Source organism: Equus asinus, chromosome X, assembly GCF_041296235.1.
Source record: "Equus asinus isolate D_3611 breed Donkey chromosome X, EquAss-T2T_v2, whole genome shotgun sequence".
NCBI lineage: Eukaryota > Metazoa > Chordata > Mammalia > Perissodactyla > Equidae > Equus > Equus asinus.
The window spans coordinates 1,433,491-1,461,484 of NC_091820.1; the positions used below are offsets into that span (position 1 = coordinate 1,433,491).

A 27,994-nucleotide genomic window follows, 5' to 3' on the forward strand; every position below is an offset into this window, starting at 1 on the left:
TGCTTTTGTGCTTGAAAATATCACTGTCGTCATCGCCCAGCTGTTTGGAAAATAGTATTTTATTATCAAATGTACATTATATTGACCTTAAAAATACAGTAAAGCAGTCATGGAAATGACAGGTCTCCTACTTTCTGTGGGCACAAACTGACAGGGAGAGAGATGTTTCTGGACTTTTCTGGAAGGCTCTGGATTCATTCTGTGGGGTGATGACTTAGCTCTCTCCTTTCTCTCCTCTCCCCCTACCACAGCTCTCAAGATAAACTTCATAAACAAGGAAATCCAAGATTCCAGCCTCCCTCCCTGTGGGGTTCCTGTGAATGGTAATATAATAGCAGTTACTGAATTTGAAGGAAGTTGGGGACGAATGTTTTTATAATTGCATTTCCATGCCTGCTTTAATGTATCCAAGTCTTGTAAAGACCAATAATTTATTATTTCTTAACGAGACAGAAAGTATTTCTTTCTCTTTCCAGTCTCATCGTCTGATTAGAAAGAAATATATATATATATATATAACTATTAAAAAAGTGAGTTCCAGGGAAAAAGAGTTCTTTCATATAAAATGGTAGCTGTATTGTATGCAACTTGTACATTACAAAAAAAAAAGATCGATCACTCTGGTTCTAAGCCCTTACTGGGCAAATTGGAGTTTTGAAGTGACAGAGGCAATAACTGAAAGATGGGTACTCATTCTAGAATGTTCTATCATGTTAAAACAGCAATGGGTTAACTAGGTGGTGCATCTTCAACAGGGTGGCAAGGCACAGTTAATCTCTATGTTTATTTTCAGTGACTGCTCCTTAGGGATCCTACAGATGCTCATTAAAGCATCAGGGTGCTATTTGCAACACAGATTTGTGCCCATGTCTGTGAAACGCCAGACAAGAGCGCATGGCATCCTGGAAATAGAAAAGAAAGTCCCCAGAGAGGCAGACCCCTCTTTCCAATGTCTGATTGCTTCCTTTCGCCAACAAGCATAGGTCAAAGTCAACGTGAACCTGAATCCCATAGGGGGCGCCACCACGCCCGTGACACATCTTTTTAGGGCTCTGAATCTCTGCCCCGGCTTTCCTTGCAAAGGAGGCTTTGTTCTAAGGTCCTAAGCAACGACCGTGGAGTCCACGTTCTCCGGGAAGTGTTTCAGTAGACGTGGATGTAAGTTGTTTTGGAGTCACGGCCCAGGATATTCTTCGCGGTGCACTTGTAGAAGCCGGCGTCTCTCTGTGTGGCCTGCTGGATGGTTAATGATCCTTGTGGGTGAAGGAACCTGTTCCCATACAGACGGGCCTGTGCCCCGGCAGTCAGATGCGATTTGTCAGGCAGCTCCCAGGTGATTTCAGCTTTGGGAATCCCCATGGCCATGCAGTTCATCTTGACGGTATTCCCGGGCCGGGTGTAGATGACGGGCGTTGGCTCGCTGGTGATCCGGGGAGGATATGCGATCACAATAACTGGGAAGTTCGTGACAGAAGGGCCATACTCCGTGTCCGCCTTGCACACGTAGGTGCCCCTGTCAAACACTGAGGCGTCGCGCACGGTGAGGGTGCCATTTTCCCCAAGGGAAAAGCGTCCTCGTGCTTGGGGGCCCTCCAGGACCATGCCGTTGGGGAGCGTCCATGAGAAGCGTGCCTCCCGGCCCCCTGGAGGGAGGCATTGCAGCTGCAGGGTCTCGCCGTTGATGATGCTCACCAGATTGTGGTACTGCTTGCTCATTTCGGGTTTCAGCCCCACCTTCAGAGAGACCAGCCTCTCGGTGTAGCCCGCGGAGTTGCGGGCCACGCAGCGGTAGGCCCCGGCATCGATGGAGGAGAGACCGCTGATGTGCAGCATGCCGTCGCCCTTGTGGTAGAATCTCTGTAGCTGCTGGCCACTCTGGAGCTCCGTCCCATTGGGAAGGACCCACAGCAGCGTGGGTGTTGGGGTCCCCGCGGCTGAGCAGTTGAGGCTGATGGTGTGGCCGGCCATGGCGGTAATCTTCTCACTGACGGGGTCATGGAAGATGGGCTTCTCCACTGGCTCCAAGACCGTGAGCTGGACAATCAACCTGGCTTCACCCCCCTCATTGCGGCCAATGCACGCAAGCTGCACGGAGTCGCTCTTCCTCAGACTCCTGATGTCCAGGGTGCCGTTGCGATGGATAGTGATCCGGTTCCCATAGTAGGGAGCTGGCAGAACCACGCCCTCGGGAAAGGCCCACAGCACTCTTGGCGTGGGGATGCCTTCTGCTTGGCAGTCAATGAGTTTCCGACTCCCCCCGGCGGCAATCTCCCGCACGGTGGTGATGGCGTCAGGGTTCCCGTTGATCTTGGGCGACTGGACATTGACGTGGATCCAGACCATTTTCCTGTCCTCCCCGGCACTGTTCCTGACCACGCAGGTGTAGTTGCCACTGTCTGACCGCTGAGCTTTCTGGATAAGGAGAGTGCCATCCTGATATATCTGATACTTATCCGAGGATGTGGGGATCAGCCTATTGGTTGGAGAAAGCCACGTCACCCTGGGTGTGGGCTCCCCCTTGGCCTCACATGCTACAGTGACCACATCCCCATAGGGGACCTGGACCACAGAGTATGTCTTATTCCGGATGGCGGCGGGCTCGGTCACCACCTTGACACGTACTCTCATCTCATCCTTCCCCACCTGGTTTTCCGCAAAGCAGATGTAGTCCCCTTCCTCTCGCATGCCTACTTCGTTGAAGTAGAGAGTCCCGTTGTTGAACACCACATAGCGCTTGGTACGCCCACCACTGTCATCCGACTGCATGAAGGAGTTGACCAGGCTCCCATCAGGGAGGCTCCAAGAGATCTCGGGGTAGGGAAGCCCGGTGGCCACGCAGTCAACCTTCAGATCACTCCCATAGAACACCCTGTGGTCGTTCTCCTCTTTATGCTCGATCTTGGCTGGTTTCATGACGACATTCACCTTGAGCACGACAAAGTCATCACCAACCTTGTTCCGGGCGACGCACAGGTAGTCCCCGGCATCTTTGTCTGTGACGGATTTCACCACCAGGGTCCCATTGGCAAACACCTTGATTCTGGTATCAAAACTGTTGGAGAAAAAGGAAAAGAATAAGATGTCAGTCTGCCCAGTGCTCTACCCCAGCTGTAGGTCATAGGAATGAAATAAAACATGTGCTGAGAATGATCAGGACAGGCGACTGTTATTGCAAAATGTCAGATGGTTTTTGCAGCCTGGGGGGACTGCGTCCAAGTGCGGAAAGGGTATATTTACCGCAAATAAGAATTCTCTGGTTGAGTCTGACCTTTGGCTGGCCACTGACTCCAGGATGTGAAAAGCAGTCGAGGACTTCAGCCGTGCTAGTGTGGGAGTGTGTGGATCGAGTATTTGCATGGCGGTTAACGCAGAGCTTATTGTAATGAGAAAATCAGGTAAGATGCTACAGACAGAGAGAGAATGAATTGAGCTAACCTTATAAGGAGACAAAGTGCTTCCTGAACAAAATGCTCCAAATGCTATTTTTACTCTCGACGATGTTTTATAATATTGCATTTCATTATGAGGTAATGGGCAGCAAAGTAGTTATACGATGGATGTTGTAATGGTGGTTATACCCAGAGTTTCGATGCTAAAATTGAATTCTTCCAAATGTGGCAATGTCAGTGTAAAGGCTTCTTCCCCTTGAATCTGTAACCAGAGCTGAATGGCATTTGCCAGCTAGCACCCCAATGCTGGCATCCCATTCCTCTGCAGGAAATGACAACTGTTGGACCTAAGCCCGTGCACTTCCAAGTTAATATTTAAAAAGTCTTTCAACGTAAAGGGGCAACATGCAAACAGTGCTTTGAAAGACCTTCACTATGCATGTGATATTTTTATCAATATGAGGGTGCCCTGGGGCAATTCAGAAGTGATGTTTTGACCAATGGGGTGAAAAGATTTGGGAAGTTCCTACTTTAAAAGTATCCAGATTGAAAATCTAAGTTGCACATAATGTATAGAGGTGGCATCAGGGGAAGCCGTTGAATTTTCATCTCGAAATATTTCCTAAACACTGCATTATTCGAATAGCATGTCTGGAATTTCATCATAGATCTAAAAAACAAAAAGTCTGCCTGTGATTGAATTCCACATGATAACATGATTATGGTTAATAAAAGCTACTATGAACAATGATCAAACAAACTGTTTTGTTGGCCATGAGTGAGAATCAAGCCAACAAAAATAGGTAGGTCATTCAATAGGAGTGAAGCAGACAAAGATACTTTAATGTGTCTTGGAGTTTGAATCCAAAAATCCATACAGTAGCCTGTGTTTGTAAATATTTTGAAAGTTCTAGCACAGGGATTCCTAGCCTGGGTCATAATGAGAACCAAATGAGCGACTCTGAAAGATACACATGCATATAAGCATCACGGGGGATCTGACTTCAAGAATTGAAACTCCAATATCTGTATTTTGAAATAGTCCCAATGTGTAGGCAGGGCAAAGAGCCCGCTCTTTTATAAAACGCACATGGGTGGTTTAATTACTATTTACTAAGAAGATTATTAGTCAGAATTTAGTAAGAATGAAGCCACAGAGACAATAATTTACAGGGAGGTACGAATTGAATGGCTCAAATTCATGCTGGAAGGACACTCTTTTACTGTCATTCATTCAACCCTGCCTCAGCCCTGCCAAAATCAACTGAAAACAGTTCTCCACATGGCAGTACATCTGCTCAGCTGGAAGATATTCCAGGGAAAATTGGGTACGTGGTATTCTGGATTGTGCAAGGTTCACTGGGCACCACCCAGCCAGCTAACATTAAAATACGGGGTGAGGAAAGTGCCTTGGTCCTTTCCTTGCTTCGGAAAGAGACGGGGGAGGCCAGATGCAGCTGTGCAGAACCCTTGAACGCTGGCTTTGCTCATGTCCTGGGGAGGAAGCCACGTGGAGAGGCATTCCTGCCTGAGCTGCTGGGCTGTGGATGCTGAAGACACATCCTAAGTGAGGGTTTCTCCACCACGGCACCAGCGGAATTTCTTTGATGCCATGTTGCCAACCATTATCTCCTTCCCTGTATGCTGAAATGTTTATTAAAGAGATATTGGTTCTTTTGGATCTAGCCTAGGGTTTCTCAACCTGGACACTATGGGGGGTGGATAATTATCAGGGGTGGGAGAGTCCTGTATATTGCGAGATGTTGAGCAGTATCCCTGGTCTATATTCATTAGGCAGGAGTACCTTTTCGCCTACTAGTTGTGACAACCAAAAATGTCTCCAGACATTGATGAGTGTTCCCTGGGGGTACAATCCTTTAGTTGAGAAAAACTGCCATAGATAGATAGATGATAGATAGATAGACAGACAGATAGAGATGGATGGCTAGATGGATGAATGGATATATATAGATAGATGATCGACGGATAGATAGATATACACAGACAGAGTCTCTCCCGCTAGTTGAGGGTTTCTCAGCCTCAGCACGGTTGACATTTGGGGCCAGATGATTCTCTGTGGTGGGAACTGTGCTGTGTGCTGTAGGGTATTGAGCAGCATCTCTGGTCTCCACCCATGAGGCAGTAGCAACCCCCCTCCCCCAGTTGTGCCAACCAAAAATGTCTTCAGACATTGATGAGTGTCCCTTGGGAACACAATCTTCTAGTTAAGAACTACTGTCTTGGATAGACAGATAGATAAAGATAGATTATAGATAAAAACAGATAGATCGATGATAGATATAAACATGATAGATAGATAGACACATAGATATATAGATAGAAACATAGATATATAGATAGATAGATAGATAGATAGATAGATAGATAGATAGATAGATGACAGACAGATGATAGTCCTTCATGCTAAGAGAGGGCGTCTCAACCTCACTCCTACTGACATTTGAGCAAGAGCGCTCTGTGCGGTGGGGCTGTCTTGTTCATTGTAGGGAGTTGAGCAGCATCCCTGGTCTCCACCTACTAGATGCCAGTAGGAACCCCTGTTCCCAGAGTCACATCAACTAAAAATGTCTGCAAACATTGCCAAATGTACCCTGGGGGCAAAATCACCCTCCCCCCCAATACCTGGGAATTGAAGTCACTGGAATAGAAGGTGACTTTCTTCCTAGCCAAAACGCATTTTTAGAATTCCCCATATGCCACCCTCAGGCTGAAATAATGTCTTGACATTTTTTGTTTTACGTCCTTTCACTCTCTCACTAATGCCACTTAAAAACAAAGTATGAAGCGTCTGTGTGTTTTGTTGGCATTAGATAGTAGAAATAGAAAGCAGCCTAAATTGCTTTACCTAATACTATCGTTTAAAACACAATTACAAAGATAAGCATTAAAACAAAAGTTATTTGGTTTTTTTCTTTTGTAGGAGAGAGAAGGGTGGAGAAGGGGAAAGGCTAGGTGTTTGTTCTGGATCCCATTTATAAAGACAAGATTGCATTGTGTGAAAAAGTGTCCCCTGGCCTCTGCACATAAGGAGCATGTCTGTGCATCTTCATCCCAGACAAGGACACTCCATGAAGAGATGTCCCAAGACACTGTTCCCAGCATCCGAAGGGGAGGCGGTGGCAGGAGCCCAGTGGTTGATGGCGAAGCAGGAGCACCACATACCTGAAGAGTGCGTCGATCATCCTCTTGGACGGGAGTCTCCAGAGGATGCGTGGCCAGGGGTCCCCCGAGGCGCTGCAGTCCAGCCGGAGGGTCCCGCCGTAGCGGACGTCGGTCCTCTGCGGAGAGGTCCCGGTGATGCGAGCATTGGCCGCTGCGCGCTGCACGGTCAGCTGGACCGTCCTGCGCGCCGAGCCCACCAGGTTGGCAGCCACACACTCGTAGCGCCCGCTGTCCTTGGGCGCCAGGTTGCGGATGTAGAGCGTCCCGTTGGGGAAGACAAACAAGTTCCCGTTGATGAACTGCGAAGGGCGGATCTGGGTCCCATCCCTGAGCACCCAGCGCACGCTGGGCAGGGGCGCGGCCTTGGCTGTGCAGTGGATGTGGATGCTGAGCCCTGGGGGCAGCGAGATGTTCTCCGTCTTCTCCTGGTGGATGACCGGAGGCAGGGCGGCCACGTGGAGGCGAATGGCCAGGCTGTCCGCCCCGGCTGGGTTGCTGGCCACGCACTTGTAGACACCTCTGTCTGAGAAGGAAGCCTCTTTGATGGACAGGGTGCGGTTTTCGTGAAGTGTGACCCTACCCTCCACTGGGGACACGGTCTGCCACACCCTCCCGTCAGGGAAAATCCAGGAGATTTGGGGGGCTGGGGTGCCCTTGGCTAGACACTCCATGGCAATTGTGTCTCCCAGGTAGACGGTGACGTCCTGGTAGTGGGAGGCTAGGATTTGGGGCTGCTGCACGGTGACAGACAGCAGGACCACCATCCTGTCGACACCGTGCAAGTTTTTGGCTGTGCACATGTACTGGCCACGGTCCTGCACCTGTACCTTCCGGATGACGAAGGTGCCATTCTTGAGGACTTCGAACCGTTGTACTCTGGTGTTCGGGGTCATAATAGCTCCTGGAAATCGAAAATACGTACCATCAGGTTCAACCTAAATGTGCCCTTTCCATAGGCCCAAACAAGGATTGTTAGTTAGGTAATCAGTTCTCCTCTTTGTGTCCTAAACAGCAAAAGCAAAGACTTGCCCCCCAACCACCTCCACCTCCAATGTGGGGAAGAGAGAACATTTTTTTCACCCTTCTTGACTCTTACACCAATCCCAGAATCAGGGCGTACGCCACCTTCAAGCAAAGGGCAGCCACCATGGGTTTCATGGAAGGTTCTGGAAGCCCTCATGAGCTCCAGGCCCTCTCAAGCTGGCCTCCTCGTTCACTTCAGTTACTGTAGACGCAGCCCCCATTGGGTCAGCCCCTGCCTCACTGGTGCAGGTTGACCTCCTGAGGTCTCCAAGTTGGTTGCAGGGACACCCCAAGCTTGCAGTCACCATCCACCTCTGCCCAGACAGCCTCTTGAGTCCAACAAGACAACTAGATTGAGCGGGTCATTCTCTGCCCAGTCTGGATGAACTGAGCACTAAGTCATTTTTCCAAACAGCACTTGACATCCCCACCACTACAGCCAGGGGGCATGTGCCCCTCTTTCTTCCCACTCTCTATACCACCAATGTTTTCTATCTTGCCTTCTAGGGGCTCTGCCACAGTCAGGGATTGTATTAACCAAGAGTTTCTGATACTTTGACATCTTGGGTCTTGCTGACACTGGAGGGACTGGCCCTCCCAGGGATAGCCAATTCCTAGAGAGAGCAAAGGATGCACCTTGCAAACACAAACCGACCAATCCAGAGCCCGCACTTCCAGCCACCTGCACTATGGTGCTCTCACAGTGCACACCACCATCTGCCTCCTGTCGTCTCCCCAGGACCAGGTACCGGACAACTAGGGACAGTCCCTATGCCTCACAGGCCACTGATATTATTCAACTCAGCCAGTCCTACAGCTACTCTGCCTCACCTATTCCTTCCTGCAGAAACTACAATAAAGGTTCTTGTCCACATTTTCCTGTCTCTCCCTCTGCCTCCTGACCAGCCCTGCTGCCTCCCTGTGTGGCCCTGTATGGCATAGCATGCCCCGTCCTCTTGGGAACTGTGAGGAGAAAACTATGTTTTCAATGGCAGTCATCTCCTGATCTGTTGGCCTCACCATACCTGAACAATAAATCCTATATTTAAAAACTGGAAAACTCTGATTTTGAGTCCTCCCTTCTGCTCCCGCATACTGGATTTCTTGGTCCGTGCTTCCATCACGGGCTACTCATTTAGTTCTGACAAGCTCTTCTGCTACAGCCGGGAGTAGAAGCTGAGTCTTGACAATGTAGGAGAATTTGCATGAATGTCTAGTGAGGGGCTGTGGTCCAGCGATGCTCAGAAAGGGCACAAGGTGTGGAAGACCCTAAGGATGAATATAAATGGGATTTCCCAGTAGAGGAATGTGCTTTCCTTCAAAGGCACGATACTTTTAGAATGAAAACCCTGTGGTCTTCTCCACTTGTTACTTGAAGCAAAATTCCTTATTAAATCATTACAGAAACATCTGACATCAGATGGTTACAGATCAAAGAAGTCAGTCATTTCGCTATACTCAGAGCCTCTGCTAACCTTTGGAACACATCCAACATTTGTGAGATAAACCTGAGCAAACAATGCCCAGCTCTCCCAAGGGCTATCAGCATAAATCATTCCTGTATTACCAAAAGGGAGACCAAATGGAAAAAAAAAAAAAAACCCTCAGGTCAGAATCCAGGCCTGAAGGATCCAGCTGTGTTGAGAGGGAAGTAAAGAGAAGGAGGAGCAGGGAGAGCCTTTCTTTTGTGGAGAGGTTGTAGCTTTTTAGATTTTACTTTCTTCTGTCACCTAGAAATTGTTTTGCCACTCAAACAAAGGAGATGGTCATGTTTATGAATTTGAGTGCTCTCTGAGCTTCCCAGGATTCCAAATATAGACCAATGTATAGACTATTGCATGGGCTGAGTTGTATCACCCCCAAAATTCACATGTTGAAGTCTTAATTCCCAGGACCTCAGAAGGTGACTGTATTTGGAGATGGGTCTTTAAAGAGGGGATTAAGGTAAAATGAGGTCATTAGGGTGGGTCCTGATCCAAGAGGACTGGTGTCCTTATAAGAAGAGAAGATGAGGACACAGACACACAGAGGGACAGAGGGACGACCATGTGAGGACACGGGGAGAAGATGGTGTCCACATGCCAAGGAGAGAGGCCTCAGGAGGAACCAGCCCTGCTCACACCTTCATCTCGGACTTCCCGCCTCCAGGACTGTGAGACCATCAATGTTTGAGGTTTAAGGCACCCAGCGTGTGGTCCTTTGCTATGGCAGCCTAAGCAAATGAAAACAACTGTGTCTCTAGGTTGAAATCAAAGAAATCCCTGATGGGCTCAGACAAGGCTGCAGTTACCTTTCAAGCCAGTGGAAGGACAAGGGGAATTTGCACACTTCCCCTCAGCCCCACTCCCTGCCAACAGGAGTGTGGAAGACTTTTGCACTGGACCTCACTAGAAGAAGATAAGAAGCTGATATATTCCTAAGCCTAGGTTGTTCCCTATCCAAAGAGCCTGTGACATGTTTCCATGGCCCCATTAAAATCGTACATCTATTCTAGGTCCTTATTTCCTGTCCCTATAAAGGAACGTGCTTGTATCTAAGTTTTCAGGAGTTCTTTCCCATCCCATGAACTTGGCCTTTTCCCAGAATCTCTGGTTCTGCCCGGGGCCACAGACTCAGACAACCTCCTCCTACACAAGCCCCAGTTAAAACACAGATGCTTAAGCGCCCTACCTGTGGAAACTTTTGTCCAGGTAATGAAAGGCTTGGGTTTCCCTGTTGCCTCACATGGGATCATAGCATCTGTCTCTGCAGTGATGGACACAGTCTGAGGGAATTTGGTGATAATTTGGGGCTTTTCCCCAAGCGTCCAGAATTTGGATGCAGGTGGTCCTACAGGAGAGAAGAGCTTTGAGCTACTCTGATGAAAGCTTCTGGAGGGCTGGCCAGAAGATGTCACGATGGGGATGGAGCTCCGGGTGGAGTAGACCAGAGGGATGTTCTGTAAGTTCATGGAGGGTGGTGCCGTGGTCCGGGGAGGGTGCAATAATGGAGGGGCGGGGGGTCCAAAGTCCACGTGGATGATGCTCTGAGAATGTATCCTATTGTAGGGAGCTGGGTTGACTTTTCTCTCTCTCATCACTGGGGCAGGAGAAGTGGGTATCTGGGGCTTCAGAGTAACTCCCAATTGTGGGAAAGAAAGAGTTTTGTTGAAAAAGAAAGGGAATCTTCCATGGGGATAATGAGGAACTCTTGAACTTGGAGGCTTGCCAACAGAGTCTCTGAGATCAAGGATGTTGTTATTTCCAACGACTTTGGAGTTGCCGTTAAATCGGTCAGTTCCTTGGTCGGTTAACTTACTAGGAATGCCAGGTTTGGGCCTGTGCCACAGAACAACAGGGGTTGTTGTACTTGATAACGTTGGGGTCGTAAAGTGTTTATTCTTTGGCAAAACCCTTGAAGGATAGGCAATTATTTCTGGTTTGTTGGTGAAGTGACGAGGGGGCTGGACAGTTACAATGTATCCAGAGGAGGCTTGTGTGGCCACATATGGTGGCCTCACTGTCCCTCTTGGTGGGATAGGTTTGGCAGGAACTCTGGCTGGTTGACGGAAAACTTGGACTCTCCCATCCTGATGCTGACTATCTGGGCCGCGAGGAAGAATGTCCTTGGTCCTCCTATCAAATGCTTCCTTTTCTAACTCCTGCTTGGGAGTTAAGTTAAATTGGTCCTGGTTGGAAGATGGGGTGGATAATTCATTAGGCCTCCATATATGCTGAGTTCCCTCATTATTCACTGGGGGTGTTTTGGTTTCCGAGATCCCCACATAATTCAAGAAAATTTTTTCCTTGGAGCCTGTTGATGTTGGGGATGTTCTTGAAGTAAGAGGCATGGGCTTCGTGGTGGTTTCTGCCAAAGACACGAGAGTCGTGGCGGGGACTGAGGATGCTGGCTCCTTCCTGGGGGCAGGAGTAGAGATGATATTCTGTGGTCCAATTTCAGCTGGACTGGTTTCCTGATGATCCTGACCACCGAAGGTGGTTTCTGCCTTCCCTGAAGACGACTCTGCTTTCATGCTAGAGAGAGTAGTTGACGCAACCTGAAATAGTGTCGAGACTGCAACAGAAGGTGAAAACTCGGAAGGAAAATCTGGATCCTCTGACTCTTTAAAAAAAGGTGTGTCTGTAAATGTTTCCCAAGAGCTGGTGACAGGTGTGTCTGTCTGCAGCCCTCTAGGCTGGGCTGCCTTTGGGGGATTCCAGCTTGGCGTTCCTGGAGAGCGGGAAGGAGAGAATTCTCCCTGAAATTCTCCCACAGTGGAGACCTTGAAGCCAGAAGGTGATACAGCATCAGTGACGAACTTACCAGGGACTAAACTGTCAGTGGTATGGTCATTGATGTTGGTGACACCATCATTCTTACTTTCCTTTTCACCTAACACGGGTTTATATGTGACTGGAATTGTCTCTTGCAATTTATCATGAGATAAATGTACTTTTGTGCTTGTTATATAATCTTCCTTTCTAGTTATCTCACGTGGGGCCCCAGTTCTCAGAGAAGCCATTGTAGATAAAAGTACGGTGTCCGTACTGGGGTTAACAACGTTGTTATGTTGACTTTCTGGAGAAGGATTGGAATTGGACACAGAAGGTTGAGACCTCACCGTAGAAGTAGAAGACCGATGTTTATTTGGCCTCTTCCCATGTTTCCTTCTTGATGGTCCTTTGGATACTGGTTCTGCATCCTTCCCCATTTCCACCTGCTTTGGGGTGCCAACTGTGCTATCAACCCAAGACGTGGGAACCAGCAAACTCTCCACTTGGTATGGAATCTTCACCTCAGGTACTTGAGTTGGTCGAGTCAAGAAAGTCTCCGTTGGGGCGGGAGTTGTGGGCAGAGTTTGTTTATGCCGGTGTCGGAATCTGTCGGGGTGTAATCTTTTCCTTCCCTTCTGTCTCTTTCGAGAAGGGTGAGTGGTCAGCACTGATGGTGAAGTGGGCTTTTGGGTTGGCATCATCACTGCTACTGTGGAGGTATCCTTGTCAAACAGAGAGCCAAGTGTGGTTTCCCCAGGATGCTTGAAGAGAGCTTTGCTGTCTGTCACTCCCAGTGTGGAGTCACGCAGAGTGGTGAATTCGACGCCCTGTCTCTTACTCTCAGGACTTCTGGAGTTTGTGGGGTCTCTCTCTAGCATATCTCCTTCCCATTGTATCTGAAAATTCTCCTCTGTGCTCTTTTTAATCAGTAAATTGCCTTGAGTGCCTAAACTACCTTTCACAAGCTGGGAGTTGTCTGTTTGTTCCTGTAGAGGGACTTGTGTGGGGACACCTGGTTCTTCTAAAATGAGGTCTTCAAATGGCTCAGATGTCTTAGAGTCAGCAACCCACATGGTAGGGGTTGGAGTCAAGTGTGTGGAGGTCAGTTCATTCATCTTATCTTCATTAGGTCGTGAATTAGTCTCCCAATCTGGGTACACGTATGGCACAGTCTCAGACTCAGCTAAGGAGGTGGCATCTAACGGAGACTCATACTCATTTGATGTAGGCTCTGACATGGCTCCAACATCTGGGGTAGACCAGCCCTCTGTGGCTGTGTTTTCATTGGTGGGCTCTTCATAGACTGTGTCCAGGGTCTGTGGAGTAGGAGAAGATTCGTAAGGCGCAGATATCAGTGTAGTGACTGTAGCCCAGTTTGAGCCAATGTCGGTCGGAAACGTGTCGTCAGTCTTCTCAGAAAATTCATCATCAGTGAGTTCCTCCAGGTGCATGCTTGTCACTTTGGGTTCAGTAAGAATTACTCCATCGTGGCCATGTTCTAGTGGCATCTCGGTTGAGGAAACGGTACTGGAAACCAGCTCTTCCTCACCCAATAAAGACATATCTGCTGAGGATTCTTCAGCACTGGTTGTGGTCTGCACAGGCCATATTGAGGGGGGAGGAAGAACAGGCAAAAGAGGTGTTTCTTCTGGACTCACTGATGGAGGAGTGGTGGTTTTAACGCCCCGGGGGACTTCTGTTCCCTTAGGGAGGTTTTTCCCACGCACTCTGGCTAAAATATCTGCCCAGTGCTCTGGATTAATTTGTTTGCTAGCCATATTGATCCTTCGTCTGGACTCGAACACTCTGCGACCCTCTGCGATGTTTGTCTCTGGTTCCTTTTCAGAATTCTTCCAGAGTTTCAGTTTTCTTCTCCCTTTCTTAGTTTTCTTACCTCCAGTGGTGGCATCATCCTTTGTTTTGATGTACATCTCTTGGTCCTTTGGATGTAGGACTGTCCTGGAAGTGTTATCTTCATCTCCCATGCCTGAGCCCCCTTCGTCCTCCACGACATCTCCTCTCCCTCTGGAACGAGCCTTCCCACCTGGGCGTCTGCCTCTTTTTGATGACCTGCCAGATCCTTTCTTACTCACTGTGACTCCCACAGTGAAATGATCTACCCCTTGCTGGTTGACGGCCACACATCTGTAGTGACCACTGTCACTGACCTGGACCTTTGGGATGGAAAGAGTTCCATTTGCCAACATGTACGCATCTGATGTGTTAGCCAAATCATTAATTATCCTTTTGTTTGGAAGAATCCAGCTAAGCCGGGCTTCAGGTATTGCCAGCGCAGTACAAGGCAACATCACTGATTCCCCTGGGTTCTTCTGAATAGTTACTGTATGGCTATCAGGTGGCTGAGTGGCAGGTGGCTGCACGAGAACCCTGTACACCATTTGGTCCATTTCTTCCCTCACCTGAGCAATGCACCGGTACAAACCAGAGTCCAACTGATCTGTTGACTTGATCTTCAGCCAGCCACTGGTGAGGATGGAGAACTTGCTGTCCTGGTCCTCCATGGGTGCTTTCAGGACAGAGCCATCGGGGAGCACCCAGAATATGGATGGACTCTCAGAAGCCTTTACGTTGCAGCTCAGCTGGCACGGACTCCCTTCCAAGACAGTCTGAGCTCTTTGCACGGCTCCGCTCGGCTCGATCATCACCCAGCTTCTGCTCCGAGACTGCCTTGCATCTTTGGCAGCCATTGTTAAAGAATAGTGGGAAGAATAGGAGAGGAACACCTTTTTGGCCGTACTCTGACGTCGGTTCAGCTGGATATCTATGGACGGCTGCATGACCCATTCTGGTTCTGCAAGAATATGGGCTCTGACGCCAGTGTAGTAAAGAGCATCATCATCAGCATCTTGCCTGTATTGGTAGCTGACTTTGGGATCTGCGCCGAGCGTGAGTTCTCGGTGCAGCTTAACAGGAACCTCACTATAATAGGCGATCAGTTTCCACAGCTTTTCATAGTTTTCCCGGGTCATCGGACACTCAAAGTCCAAGGCAACTGTTGCATTTATCTCAATCTCTTGAGGATCCGTTTGGTTCAGGTGAATTTTGTACACATCCATTGGCTTCCTGATGTCACAAACCAAGTTCACTGTGTTCTGGTGCTCATCAGTCATGTTCAAAGAGATGTTCCATGGCGGGAATTGGAACCCTTCCAGGGAGAGCTGGCTGTCGCTGTCCTCCTCTTGGTCCTGCTCTTCCTCAAGACTCCTGTTCTGTCTCAGAGGGGACTCTATGGAAGGCTTCTGACAAGTGATGTCCTTCAGTTTGTGAATCTCTTGTTTGTACATCTTCTTGGGACTGGAGCACATGGCACATAACTGACCACCTTCGTAGGCTTTGTCTTTCTTACACTTCAGAATCCCTAAGACAAATAATCAAAGAAACATGCTGTAAGTTAATGAACCAAAGAATGACAAGCCTTACACATGGCCAGAGCTTAAAGCTTTTGTTTACATCTTTATCACCTGGGCGTGTTTCTGTAATGCTTTTAATACCTCACTCACTTTGCCTCTGTGGCAACACTTATAACCTTAAATCAATTCAGCACAGTGTGTGGTAACTAACCTGCACTTTATAACCACTTGACAATGGATAATAAGTACTTTTTAAAAATGTTTCTAAGTTAAAAAACTCTATCACATACCCTGTACAATTTTCCTTCAATAAAGGTCCAGAAGAATCTACATAAATAATTGCAACTCATGAAAATATTTCTGGATAAAAGGATCATCTTTTGAGATGAATCACATCATATCTACCTCTTATCATTTTTTTCTCTTGCTGTAATTTTTCATTTCAGGCAGTGTTTACTTTTTGGATTCATATTCTGTTCTTGGCTTCCTGGACATCAAATCCTCCAGAATTTTCTCTTTTTCTGGCCACCGCTCAGTCTCTTTCACTGTTTCCTCCTTCTCTGCCCAACTCGTTAGTGATGGAGCATTCTTTGACTTGGTCTAAGTCTTTTTCCTTCTTGCTCTGCCCCATCAGAGTCCTCGCCCACATGCATGGTTTCCATTACCATGCATTAGCCAGTGATGACTCCCATATGTGCTTCTGCAGTCCAAGCAAACCCTTAGGAGTTCCACACTCACTTCCCTACTTGACATGTCTATTTAGAGGTCACAAAGGCTCCTTGAACTGACATCGACAGAACCAAATTATGTTTTCTCCCTGCTCAAAACCTAGATCCTCATGCCTTTTCTATATCATTCAGTCGTACCATAATCTCTCTTGTTGGGGAAACTAGAAGACTAGGAATGCTTTTTGACAGCCCTCTTGGCATCTTCCCACTTCTTCCTATTCCCACTGAGAATACACCAGTCAAAGCGCCATCATCTATGACTTGGAGTATTATAAACTTCCTAATTGGTTTCACTATAATTCCTTTTGCTTCCATGAACACACTTCTCCATGTGAATTTAAGAGTAAACACCTCAAAATGCAAATATGATTGTTTCACATACCTCCCCCAACACATACACACAAATGTACACATACACCAGACAAACATGTATGCACACGCACACACAAAGACACACCCATGTATGTCCAGAATATCGAAGATGGCTCTCTGCCCAAGCTTTATGGTTTCATTTCCATGGTGTAGCCTTACTCCTTGGAAATGACTATCTAAATGGATTTTCAGCCCCTCTTGCATCCAGAGGGGTTTGGGAACTAGTTCCCACCAATGCAATATGAATGGAGGCGACAAGTGTGTTGTCTAGCTAAGACTATTAAGAAGTGAGTATACATCTGTCTTTACTCATCCATTGCCTGATTAAGCAAATCTGATGCCAAATATAAGATGGAGCCACAGATGGAAGCACCTGGGTCCTTCAATGAATCCATGGAGGAAAGCAGCCTGGCAGCTGAAAGCACTCCCATCAAATTGTGACATAAGGTGGGTGTGCTGGACGTTCCTAGATGGACACAGGCTTAAGAGGCTAAGTAGAAATTGAGGACAGCAAGACCTCTCAGAGGAGGTGATCTTTTAACAAAGACCTGAATGCTGAGAAGAGGCCAGCCCCTTGAACATCTAGCAGGAAAGTATTCTTGGAAGGAAGGTTGAGCAAGTCTGACGCCATTGAGTTGGAAAGTGCAAGGAACAGAAAGGAGAGCAGTGTGGCCAGAACTGAGCGCATGAGGGGAACGCTGGGGCCAGCTCGTTGCAGGAGGGTGGGTCATAGGTGGAAGCATCATTGTGTAGGAACTCCTCATAAGGCTGGTGGCTGTGAGGATGGAGAAGAGCACGGAGACCCAAGATATGGTAAACTCAATGAGATCTGAGGATGGATTCCAAGATGGGGCTTGGAGAAGCGGGTAAAGAAAGAAAAAGAAAGGAAAAAGTCTTCCTTATTTTGAATCAAATCTACTTTCTTACAACTTCTACGCATTGGTCCTGTTCTTTGGTGCTCTGGGTCAATGCAGAATGTCTCTCTCCCCAATCCATAAGAGAATGATCTCATAGCCACCTCCCGTCTCATTTTTTCCAAGCATCCTTGAATACTTCCTCAGAGGATGTGGATGCACAGAAAATTCCACATTTAGCTGCAGCCCAAGGTTGAACATGACACTCCAGATATCCCTTCCACGACCACCACAGTCAACTGTACATAACCAATTAAATGATTATTACTTTAAATTTTACTAAAAAATAAAAATGCATTTGAATCACGGAGATAAGGAATGTGTAGCTAGAGGACACGTCAAATCTCATCTCACCTTTGGATTTCGCATCCCATTCTAGAAACCATCTCATGTCACAATCACAGGACCACGGATTCCCATGCAGGTAAAGATTCTCCAGAAGTGGCATGTTCTGGAGCATCCCCGTGGGAAGAGTTCTAATCATGTTCTCTGCTAAGTAGAGGTGTCTTATAGTGGACAGTCTGAAATAATCCAGGAAGGTGAATGTGGAGAACGTGCCGGGGTGTAGCTGGTGGAGCAGGTTTCCTTCTAAATGGAGCAGCCTTAGCGATGTTAAGCCATTGAAAGCTTGTGGGTGGATAAACTCGATCTTGTTATGGTCAATGTGTAGCCTCATTAGGCTCCAGAGCCCCTGCAGCGTCTGTCCTGTGATTACTCGAAGCTTGTTGTAGCTGAACTTGAAAACCTGCAAAGACAGAAGGTTGGAAAATCCTGTTTATAATTTAAAAAGCCACAACCAGGGAAAAACAGAACAAAGGGCAGGAGCGTAATGACATTAAACTTGTTTTCAAAGTAAAAACAACATGGCAATTTTATTAATCATTAGGGAGCATTATATCACCTCTACTATTCATTACTGGTGGTAGAAGCTGCAATTAGTGATGCTCATAAATGCCAGGGTTTACCTGTAGAGAGCTGAGGTCTCTTAAAGCCCCATCAGGGATGCTGGGGATGTTGTTGCCATGAATCATAAGCAGTTCCAACTTGGTCAGTCCCGCAAATGAGGTTTTTGACAAAGCCTGTATACTATTAAATCTAAAAAAAAAAATAATAATTAGAAAAAGAAATGGTGAATACATAAATCCCATCTGGGAAAGATTCCCCAGCCAGCCCAGGACCCACTTAGCAAAATGTTGGTTCTGAGGTCGGATTGGTGTCAGTCCCAAAGCACATTCATCTCTTTGTGCCCTTGATCATTTCTAGGGTCAAAAGAAAACTGACCCTTTTTATTAGCTTTCATTCAATTAAGGAATATTGGCTGGGCCTTTTGACTTGGAATATGCTAGTGTAATTAGAGGCCTTTTTAGGGAAACTAGGAGGAGTTAGAATTCTAAAGGAAGCTGGTCCAATCGGCCTTGTTGGAAATTTCACTCTGAAGTTGCAGTAATGATGAATGACACGTGGCCAGCATGAATGAAAAGAAACACACAACATCAGAGGGAGCTTTGCATATAACAAGAGAGGGAGAGTCCTCTGGTCTAAAGGACCAAGTGAAAATGCTGACAGCCAAACATGGATTCTTATTCCACAGGGACAAGTTGTCATTTCCAATGGATTATCTAAGTTATCTGTAAACATTTTGGTGCTTTTTGGTCTTGGTTTTTGCATATACATTGGCAAAGATGCTTCCTTGACCAATCTGGAAATTCCTCATTGCTTCGTTATTCACGGCACAAGGGAATCCTCAATGTTAATCCATGGAGAACGGATTATAAAACAAGGGAGAATCTGTGCCTTGCTCTGTTGGAGGACTGTGACCTCATGTCAGCTGAAATATAATGCATTTAGCTTCACACTGTTTATTGCTTCTCCTTAGTACCTAAATAAAAGGAAATAGAGGGCTCAGCCCCATGGCATAGTGGTTAAATCCAACATGCTCTGCTTTGGGGTCCTGTCAGTTCAGATCTCAGGCATCGATCTACACCACTTGTCGAGCCACGCTGTGCCAGTGACCCACATACAGAACAGGAAGATTGGCACAGATGTTAGCTCAGGGCCAACCTTTCTCAAGCAAAAAATAAAAAGAGGAAGATTGGCAACAGACGTTAGCTCAGAGCAAATCTTCCTCACCAAAAAAAAGAGAAGATAATAGATGTGTAGAAAATGCAGGTGACAACCTTATAGCTAAATGCATCATGTGCTAGCCAAGTATAACTTCCTTATAAACACATGTGTGCCGAAACCCAGACCCCAACCTCCAAGTCAACATCTGGGTAATTCCTCCCCTAAGAGCCAGTCTTAGGAAGCACCTTTCAACTCTAAATTCTTGAGTGTGGGAAAAATAATCTCCAACACCCAAACCACTCACCTTGGTTGCTTCAAGCTCTTGGAAGAACAACTTTAATCATTGCATTCTTTTATAAGACCAACTTGTGCAAAGAAAACACGGGATGGAATGAAATGCGTCCCATCTTATTAGAATAATGCTAGAGGGATTCAAAATGGTGCAGGGAAAAATATGGTAGAACATAATCCTATGTCCTGTTCATCATTTTGAGTCGTGTCGTCAATGGATGATTATATAGAGTGTCTCTCTTCTGGATGACATGGCATTGCCTGCTCCTCCTCTTTAATGCTTTGCTCCAGTGTCTTGTCAGCTTACTCTGCTCTATTTAGCAGTGACAAGAGATAAAATACTAAGAAGAATTGGCATAGTTAGGAAACACTGATTAGAGGACTCAGCAGAGAACAAATCAAGTGAAAGTGCCCTAAAGCAGAGGCAAGAGCAGGACTTCTTCAGCAAGTCCAAGGGACACAAAGATGGCACATGATCCCTAACTCTAAGGCAAACAGCAAACATCTTAGAGAGTTAACAGATAGCCCGCCATGGGTACTGGACAATGTCTGCAGACATTTTTGAATGTCACAAATGGGTAGGAGAGTGTTACTAGCATCTAATGGTTGGAGACCAGGGATGCTGCTGAACATCCTACAGTGTGCAGGACAGCCCCCACCACAAAGAATTATCCAGCCCCAAATATCAAGAGTGCCGAGTTTTGGAAACTGCCTTAGCATGAGAGATTCTGTCTGTTGGTTTGTCTATCTACCTAGCTATCTATTATCTGTCTGTCTATCTATCTATCTATCTATCTATCTCTCTATCTACCTATCATCTATCAATCATGTATCCTCTATCTTCTATCTATCATGCATCTATCAGGTATCTATCATCTACCTATCATTTATCTACCTATCATCTATCTATCTACAGTAGTGGTCTTGAACGGGGTGATTTTGCCTCTAGGAGACATTTGGCAATATCTGGGGTCATTTTGGGTGACCACAACTAAGGGGGAGCGTATTACTGGCATCTAGTGGGAAAAGGTGATGGAATGAAACGCATCCCATCTTATTAGGATAATGCTGCAGGGATTCAAAATAGTGCAAGGGGAAAATATAGCAAAACATAATCCTATCTTCTATTCATCATTTTGAGTTGTCATGTAGTCAATGGATGATTATACAGAGCATCTCTCTTCTGGATGACATGGCATTCTCTGCTGCTCAAGAATGCTGCTGAACATCTTTCAAAGAACAGGACAACCCCCACAACAAGGAATTATCCTGTCCAAAATGGAAATTGTGTCCCAAATGTCAATTATGCTGACGTTCAGAAATCCTGCTCCAACCAAAGATGGAATAGCCTGTGGGCTGATGTGCTGCCTCATTCATCTATCATTATTTAGGAATCTACAATTAAATCTGTCTGGGAAATGGGAATTTATGGCAACATTTAAACTCTTTTCCATTTCTTGGAGCTTGAGGTTTGTCTAGAAACAGTAAGTAAGGTGGAGAATGGTCTCATGTGAGGTAGGCATGCTTGGCAGGCACCAGGTAATCTAGAAGCTGGGAGGACATGGGAAGGAGTGTGGCTTTTTTTGGTTCCAGATTCAATGGGAAGCACTTGAGGGTTTTAAGGAGGGGAGTGACATGAACTAAGTTATGTGTTAAAACAACAATGCTGGCCACTACATGGAGAATGGGTTGGAGATGGATAAGAGAGGAAACAGGAGATGGAGTGAATCCCAAGGAGGTGCTGGTGTCCCTAGCTAAGGTAGAGACAGTGGAGATAAAAGTACATGGAGAGCTTCCAGAGGTGCTTGGAGGAAGAGCCAACAGGCTTTACTGAGTGATGGAATTGCAAACAAGGAAAAGATCACAGGAACGACTTCTACCTGGATGTGAGTAAATGGGTGGATTGTGCCATTGGCTGAGATGGAGAACGATGGGTGTGGGGGAAATCATTCAAGGTTATATTTGTCTTGTGATCTTGAAGGTGTTTGTGAGAATCCAAGGTGAGGGTGGTACTCAGGACTGAGACAGAGACCCAAGATGTGCACATTCAGGAGACCTTGGCCAACTGACTAATGGAGCAAAGCACTGGGAATTAATAAGATCACCTGAGAAGACGCCAAAGGGAAAGAAGAGTAGAGAAGCCAGAAGGAGGAGGCAGATCTTGAGATGGAGGAGATGGGGGTCAGAGGCTCAACTTCTAAAATGGGTCAGAAAGAGTTTGCTCTTCCTCAGGACATTTTAGCCTAAGGGTGTGCGATGCTCACCAGGGCTTCCTCTCCTGTCTTTGTAGCCAAAAATTCTCACTTCCAACTTGGCATTCAACTATAATCGTGGACACCAAGGTGGAGAAGGTGAAGGGAAGGAAGATAGTTGAGTACAGAGGAACATGAACTCTTTCCACACCTAAATAAATCCCCCCAAGGCCCTTGATGGAGATGTATCATCTCAGGAAGCTGTCTTACTATAGCATCTTCTTGGTGCTTGTTTTTAAGAGCCATCAAAAGCTACAGATGGAGGTGTTGTTGGTGGCAGAGCTAAGAAAGGCGAGACTTTTGGTGGACAGACAAAGTCAAGGGAATTGCCTAAATGCCAAGTAGAGGAGGCACTTTCTTCCCTCACAGCACCCAGTGGGTGTGGATGAATCCTCTTTGCATCCATCTGAAAACCAGCAGGAAGATGGGGAAATTGGTGTGGTACTCAAGGAAGAGAATCTGATGGGAGACTGAAATGACCCTGGACAGAGCCCACTTACGCTCTTCTCCAGAGCATCTTCCTCACCTGTTGATTGACAATAACTGACTACATAACCACCTAAATGAAGTGATTTTTTATATCAGAAATATATGATCATTTTGCAATACATACAAATATTGAATCAATCTGTTGTACACCTGAAGCTGATATAAAGCTCTATGTCAATTATATCTCAATAAAAAAAGAAATATATGTAAAACTACTTCATGAATAGCAATTAGTATCCCAAAGCAAAATTTTAAATAAAAAAGAGCAGTATGGGCATTTGGGAAGTTCCAGACAGATGTCATCAAAACTGGTCTTTTAATTAAAGGGAAGAAAATCTTTAACGGTCTATAAATCAGATGCTAAGTGGATGATATTTTTGGTTTACTCAAAAATATCTGGAAAGCAATTTTTTAAAAAGCTTTGGGGCTGGCCAAACAGGAAACAGGAGCTTTCTCTTTCAATGCTAACTGAGAACCCTAAAAACATCTGTGTGGGAATGAAAAATGTGTTTTGTGCTCTGCCAAAAATCTCTCATTCCTTGAGAGTTTTATACTCTCTCCAGACTCCAAAAAGACAAATCTGAGCCCAAGTTCTATATATATTAGACATGGCTCTTGTTTCTTTTTTTTCCAACAAAATACACGTTGCCAGTCTCATTATCTACTTTGAGACTGATTTTCAGAAACAGTGTTATAATATTAAAAGTGTAATTTAGAACTGTGGCACATGGATTCATGTTCCAAATTAAGCCAGATGGAAGTAATATATATTGGTTCAGTGAAACTATTCCTCAGTGGTTTTTCTTTTATCTTTACTATTACACAAACTCATCCCAAGAGATTATTGGCATCTGAAGGAGAAGGAAGCATCGTTGCTTTGTTCTAGTGGCAAAGACTTTAGGACACCATAATTCACTGTTTTTATCATTAGTTGTTTGAAATGAAACCGCCAGAAGCTATGTTCTAATTGAGAGGTTAGTTAAGTTCCACTCTTACAAAATACTTCAATTTAAAAGTGGATGGAAGAAAAACATCCCAGAAACTGTCAATGAGATGCAAATAGCTTGACAAAAAATAGTCTATCAGTGTCGCCAGTCTAAAACCACCTCCCAGTTAATCTTTTGGGGGGGATGCATGCAGATCTTATCCACTCAAGTCCAACCTGCCAGCTCAGACCCCCATCACACGACAGGAGTGCACTCATGGTTCACGCAGGAGCTGCAGCAGAAACCAGTTCTCCTGGAGCACTCCCATTCCCACACTTTCCAGGGGGCTCCTCCAAAGCTTGTCTGACAGTACCCCCAACTCTGTGCCCTGACAAGAGCTCAAGTTTGAGGGATCAGGTGGTTAATGCTAGCAAGTGGGACAACATGCTAAAAATGATTCGTAAATGGATCCATCCCAAGACAGAGCCATTTTGCACACCAGGAGGTGCGAGAAAGAAGGGAAATCATAGACGTGCTCATTTTCCTGTCTACAAACTTGGCATAGCTCATGCAATCCTGATTCCAGTCAGCTCGAGTTCCCCTTCCTTATCTCTTTCTTCCACTAGGCAAGTGGTTTGTCCCAATAAATTATAATTGTAGATTGTACAAAAAAAGGAAACTGGTTTAATGATTAATATTCCCTCTTTTGGCAAAGCCAGATTGTTTTCCCGATGGAGCTATCATCATTGCAGTTGAGTTTAGTTAGTCAAGTCATACGGTATTCCAAGATTTTATTGAGAAGACTATTTTGTTGTTTATTGCCTTGGATTAGTGAAGTTTCTATCTTATTGTCTCAACTTCACATTTTCTTATTCTGCTACTGGGCTTTATAGACAATAAATGCAATAAAAACATTTAACTCTGTAAGCTAAGGTTTCTAGGCACATGTACAATTCTTTGTTCATTGACTTTGGTTTGGCCATCTCATTTTACTACAATGTCCCCTTAGTGGATATTCATCAACCCTACATTATTTTAGTGTCTTCTAGATGGTGGAAAATAGCAAATATATTTTGTTGAAGGGGTTGGCCCCATGGCCAAGTGGTTAAGTTCGCACACTCCACTTTGGCAGCCCAGGGTTTCGCTGGTTCAGATCCTGGGTGCCAACATGGCACGGCTTGTCAGGCCATGCTAAGGCAGAATCCCACATAGCACAACCAGAAGGACCTACAGCTAAAATATACAGCTAAAATATACTACTAGGGGGCTTTGGAGAGGAGGAGAAGAAGAAGAAGAAAGAGAAGGAGATGGAGAAAGAGAAGAAGAGGAGGAAGAAAGAAGATTGGCAACAGATGTTAGCTCAGGTGCCAGTCTTAAAAAAAAAAAGAGAGAGAGGCAATAGCTAATATATTTCGTTGAAGAAGTCCAAATGATTGTCTACTATTAAAACTGTACACGAGTACCTGTAATTCATAGCAACTAATATTTATGTATATAAAACAAAATTTAAAAATATAAAAATTCTGTCTGGGATGCTGCAGAAATTCATCTCTTGAAAACATATTAATATTTTAATAGGCATCCGAAAGAACTCTTTTATTGTGTCAAAGTCACAATTACATCATCCAGATAACTTGCAAAAGGTCAGAGATGTCCCATTTATTCTTTTTATTATTTTTAAATAAAAATATTTAATGTTTTTAATATTTCCTGGTCTGTTTAAACAATATCCGTATATTTACATGTGTGTCATATGCATTCGTATCTGCTATATATTTAAGAATTGTTATCGAGGGAAATTTCTCAACAAACTTAAGTTGTTCATGACACGTGGCTATTAAACTTTATGATAGCAGTTGCAGCCAATGGATGAATTTAGATAATATCCCAAAAGGATCGCATTTAGTATAGTTAAAAACTGTCACCTGGATTCTGCCCCTATGGAAGTACGTAACGCTAGATGGAACAACACATAAAGGAGTATCCATTTGCACTTATGTAGATGCACATACATATACGGAAAAGCGAATAAACATGCAGGCAAAGAGGCCAAAGTTTTTCAGTAAGAATGTGGTACAAACCCCAAATTGATTCTTTCCACATGTTTAGAAATTCCAGCTGGCACGGAAGCCAAGGAGCGAAACGTGCAGTGGACCTCGCTGGGAACATAGCAGGCGCAAGGGTGAGGGCAGGCGAGTGCCGCTGGAGGATGTCCCCAGACCAGAATCAGCACCACGGAGAGTACTCGCCAGTGCGCCCGCGTTGGCATCTTGTCGGGGTGCCTCATCCTGGAACACCTGTTGTGGAACCACAAAACGGGATTCACTTAGTATCAGGTCGCAATCCCTTATTTTCAGCAAATTTTATTGGAATGGAGCATACTGGTTTTAAGCTTCCCAAGACTTCAAATGATTTATTTTCACGACACAAAATGTTTGAGTCAGGAAACACAAAACTTATTGTCTTAATCGTTCGCTGTTAACTTTAATGGTTACTATAGAACAGAGCCTTAATTCCTGACTTCGATACGACAATTTGGAAGTCTCGTTATGTTATGAGAGAAAGTACAGAACACACACACACACAGAGACACCCAAATACATATGCACGTGTATTTGCATATATATGTATATACATATATATACATAGAGACAGAAGGAGAGGTACATTTCCGTTTCTATAATAATAAAATAAATAATAAAAATATAATTATGTGCCTGCCCCCAATGTTAATTCTGAGCCATAGACACTGCATATATTTGAATAAAAAACTTCTAAAGAAAGTCGCTATGATTAGGATTACTTCCTTCTTTTAATGACATTCCTTAAGTTTTCATTATATCTTCTTAAAGTGCTTCAAAAGCGTTCACTAAAGCGAAATTTAATCCATTATTTGTGGGTCTGTTTACTACACTTAATTTTTTTCTGGGAAGGACCAAAGTGTTGCTACAGTCCAGTATCCTTGTTTAGCAGGGGGAAGTTTGCGAAAACCTCTGTAAAATCTGCCGTTTGATAAAGAGGATAGGAACAGCCTGATGAAATATGTTCACACACACAAAAAAGATCAAGGAGTTTACAAAAAAAAAGGGGGGGGAATGGTCAGATATTTCAAATATTAGGTTTCATCAGCTACCTCTTTCAGAACGTCAGTGATTATTTTTTTCACGCATTCGTCATGCCTTCATCATCTCATATTTTTGTCATCTCTTGAATGAAGTTTATTTACAAATAGGAATACGCGTGGACAGCAAAGCGTACAATAGAGAAACGCGCCTCTGCCTTCGTCCCTGCTCTGGGCAAGCGCTCACCGCTAATAACAAACTCGACATCCGCTCATACAGCATAGACACATCCCCAGTCCGTAGCTTTTCCATCCTTTCCATGACCTCGAAATGGATACTTTCTTAAACCCGTGTGCATCTCGCCTTTCAGTCGCCCATAAAGAGCTGACGATGCAGGCAACTTTGCAGAAAGCAAGTTCAGGCTCCACCTCTGCGTTCTAGAACAGGCTCCTAAAGCTTTGCAGCGAGCAGTTCCCCAGCTCGCCTGAGCCCAGGCCTCGCACGCCCCCGCCTGCGCGCCTGACCTCGGCTCTGGGCTTCTGCCAAGGGCATCCTGACCCAAACCCCTTGCCCGCAGGCAGACCTGGCCCCAGCATCCCCATGCGTCCTCCCCAGCCTTCGCCCTCCGTCCTGCCTCCCACCCAGGTCCTCCCCGGAGACCAAAGGAACGCGCCCCAGGGAACCCTAGTCCTGGGGCTGTAAGGGAACCCACCCTGAGCCTGCAGGGCTGCCAGGGGGAACCCCAGGCAGCAGGGCGGGGGTCGCGAGGCAGTGCGCGTTCGCCCCCCTGGAGGCGGACAATCTGCAGCGGCCGGGCGCGAGGCCCTGCGCCCCTGGCCACCTTCCAGCGCCCGCTCCGACGTGCCCCGCCGGCGGCGCGGTGAATTACAAGCTTTCCCGGAACGCGGCTCGGGTTGCCCCGCGGGTCCCCGCTGCCGGGACCCCGACACCAAACGCCGTCTCTCCCAGATGATGACTTCTCCAGCTTCCGTGCGGCTCAGCCCTCGGCGGGGCCTTCGGTCTTCCCCTTTCCAGGGGAGGAGGAGGACAAGGAGGGGGAGGAGACCCTCAGTACCCCGGAGCCCGAGGAATAGGGAGGAGGATCCGCAACCGTGTTTTCCCCACCAACGCAAGAGCGGGATCGCTTTCACTTGGGGATCCCCTTGGTGGCTCGCTAGAAACCAGGGGAGGATGAGCGACAGGCCGCTAGGGAGAGGGAGGAAGGACGAAGGGAGAAAGGGTCGGGAGTTCATTAGACCTATTCAAAGCATCGTCCCTCAAAATTCCATCAGCTTCCCTCCTGAATGGTAACTGGCCCCTCAGCTCCTTAACACAGTGCCTGGAAGCACTTCAAGATGCCTCTTTGCTGTCACCCCGTGGTCTTCCCTTGGCCACCCCCAATTCCTTTCACCCGTTGCAGACAGAACCAGTATCTCCCCCGCCACCCCCTCTCCCGGGTGCCCAGGCTGCCCTCGGTGCTCACCTGTCCTTCGGAAGCCGCCAAAAACGGGAGCGGTGCGCCCGGAGCATCCACTGGGCCGGGGCGCGCAAGTCACCGCCGGGGGTCCGCCGGGGCCATGCCCTTCCTGGGGCCGGGGGCGCGGCAGCACGGCTTCCCAGCGCGGCAGGGCGAGCCGGCGCCCTTTTATTACGGTCGCCGAGAGACTTCCCCGAGTC

The 27,994-nt window shown here is 46.3% G+C and overlaps 1 protein-coding gene across 1 annotated transcript; it reads right to left on the reverse strand.

The window, feature by feature from the left end:
* Positions 1-41: 41 nt before the first annotated feature.
* MXRA5 (matrix remodeling associated 5) lies at positions 42-27,994 on the reverse strand. Its single transcript, XM_014864344.3, has 7 exons — positions 27,801-27,994; positions 25,337-25,552; positions 18,199-18,328; positions 17,588-17,978; positions 10,266-15,227; positions 6,573-7,473; positions 42-3,052 (listed from the first exon to the last, which is right to left on the reverse strand). The coding sequence occupies exons 1-7, from the start codon at positions 27,845-27,847 to the stop codon at positions 1,144-1,146; spliced, it is 8,556 nt and encodes a 2,851-aa protein (XP_014719830.3). The 5' UTR covers positions 27,848-27,994; the 3' UTR covers positions 42-1,143.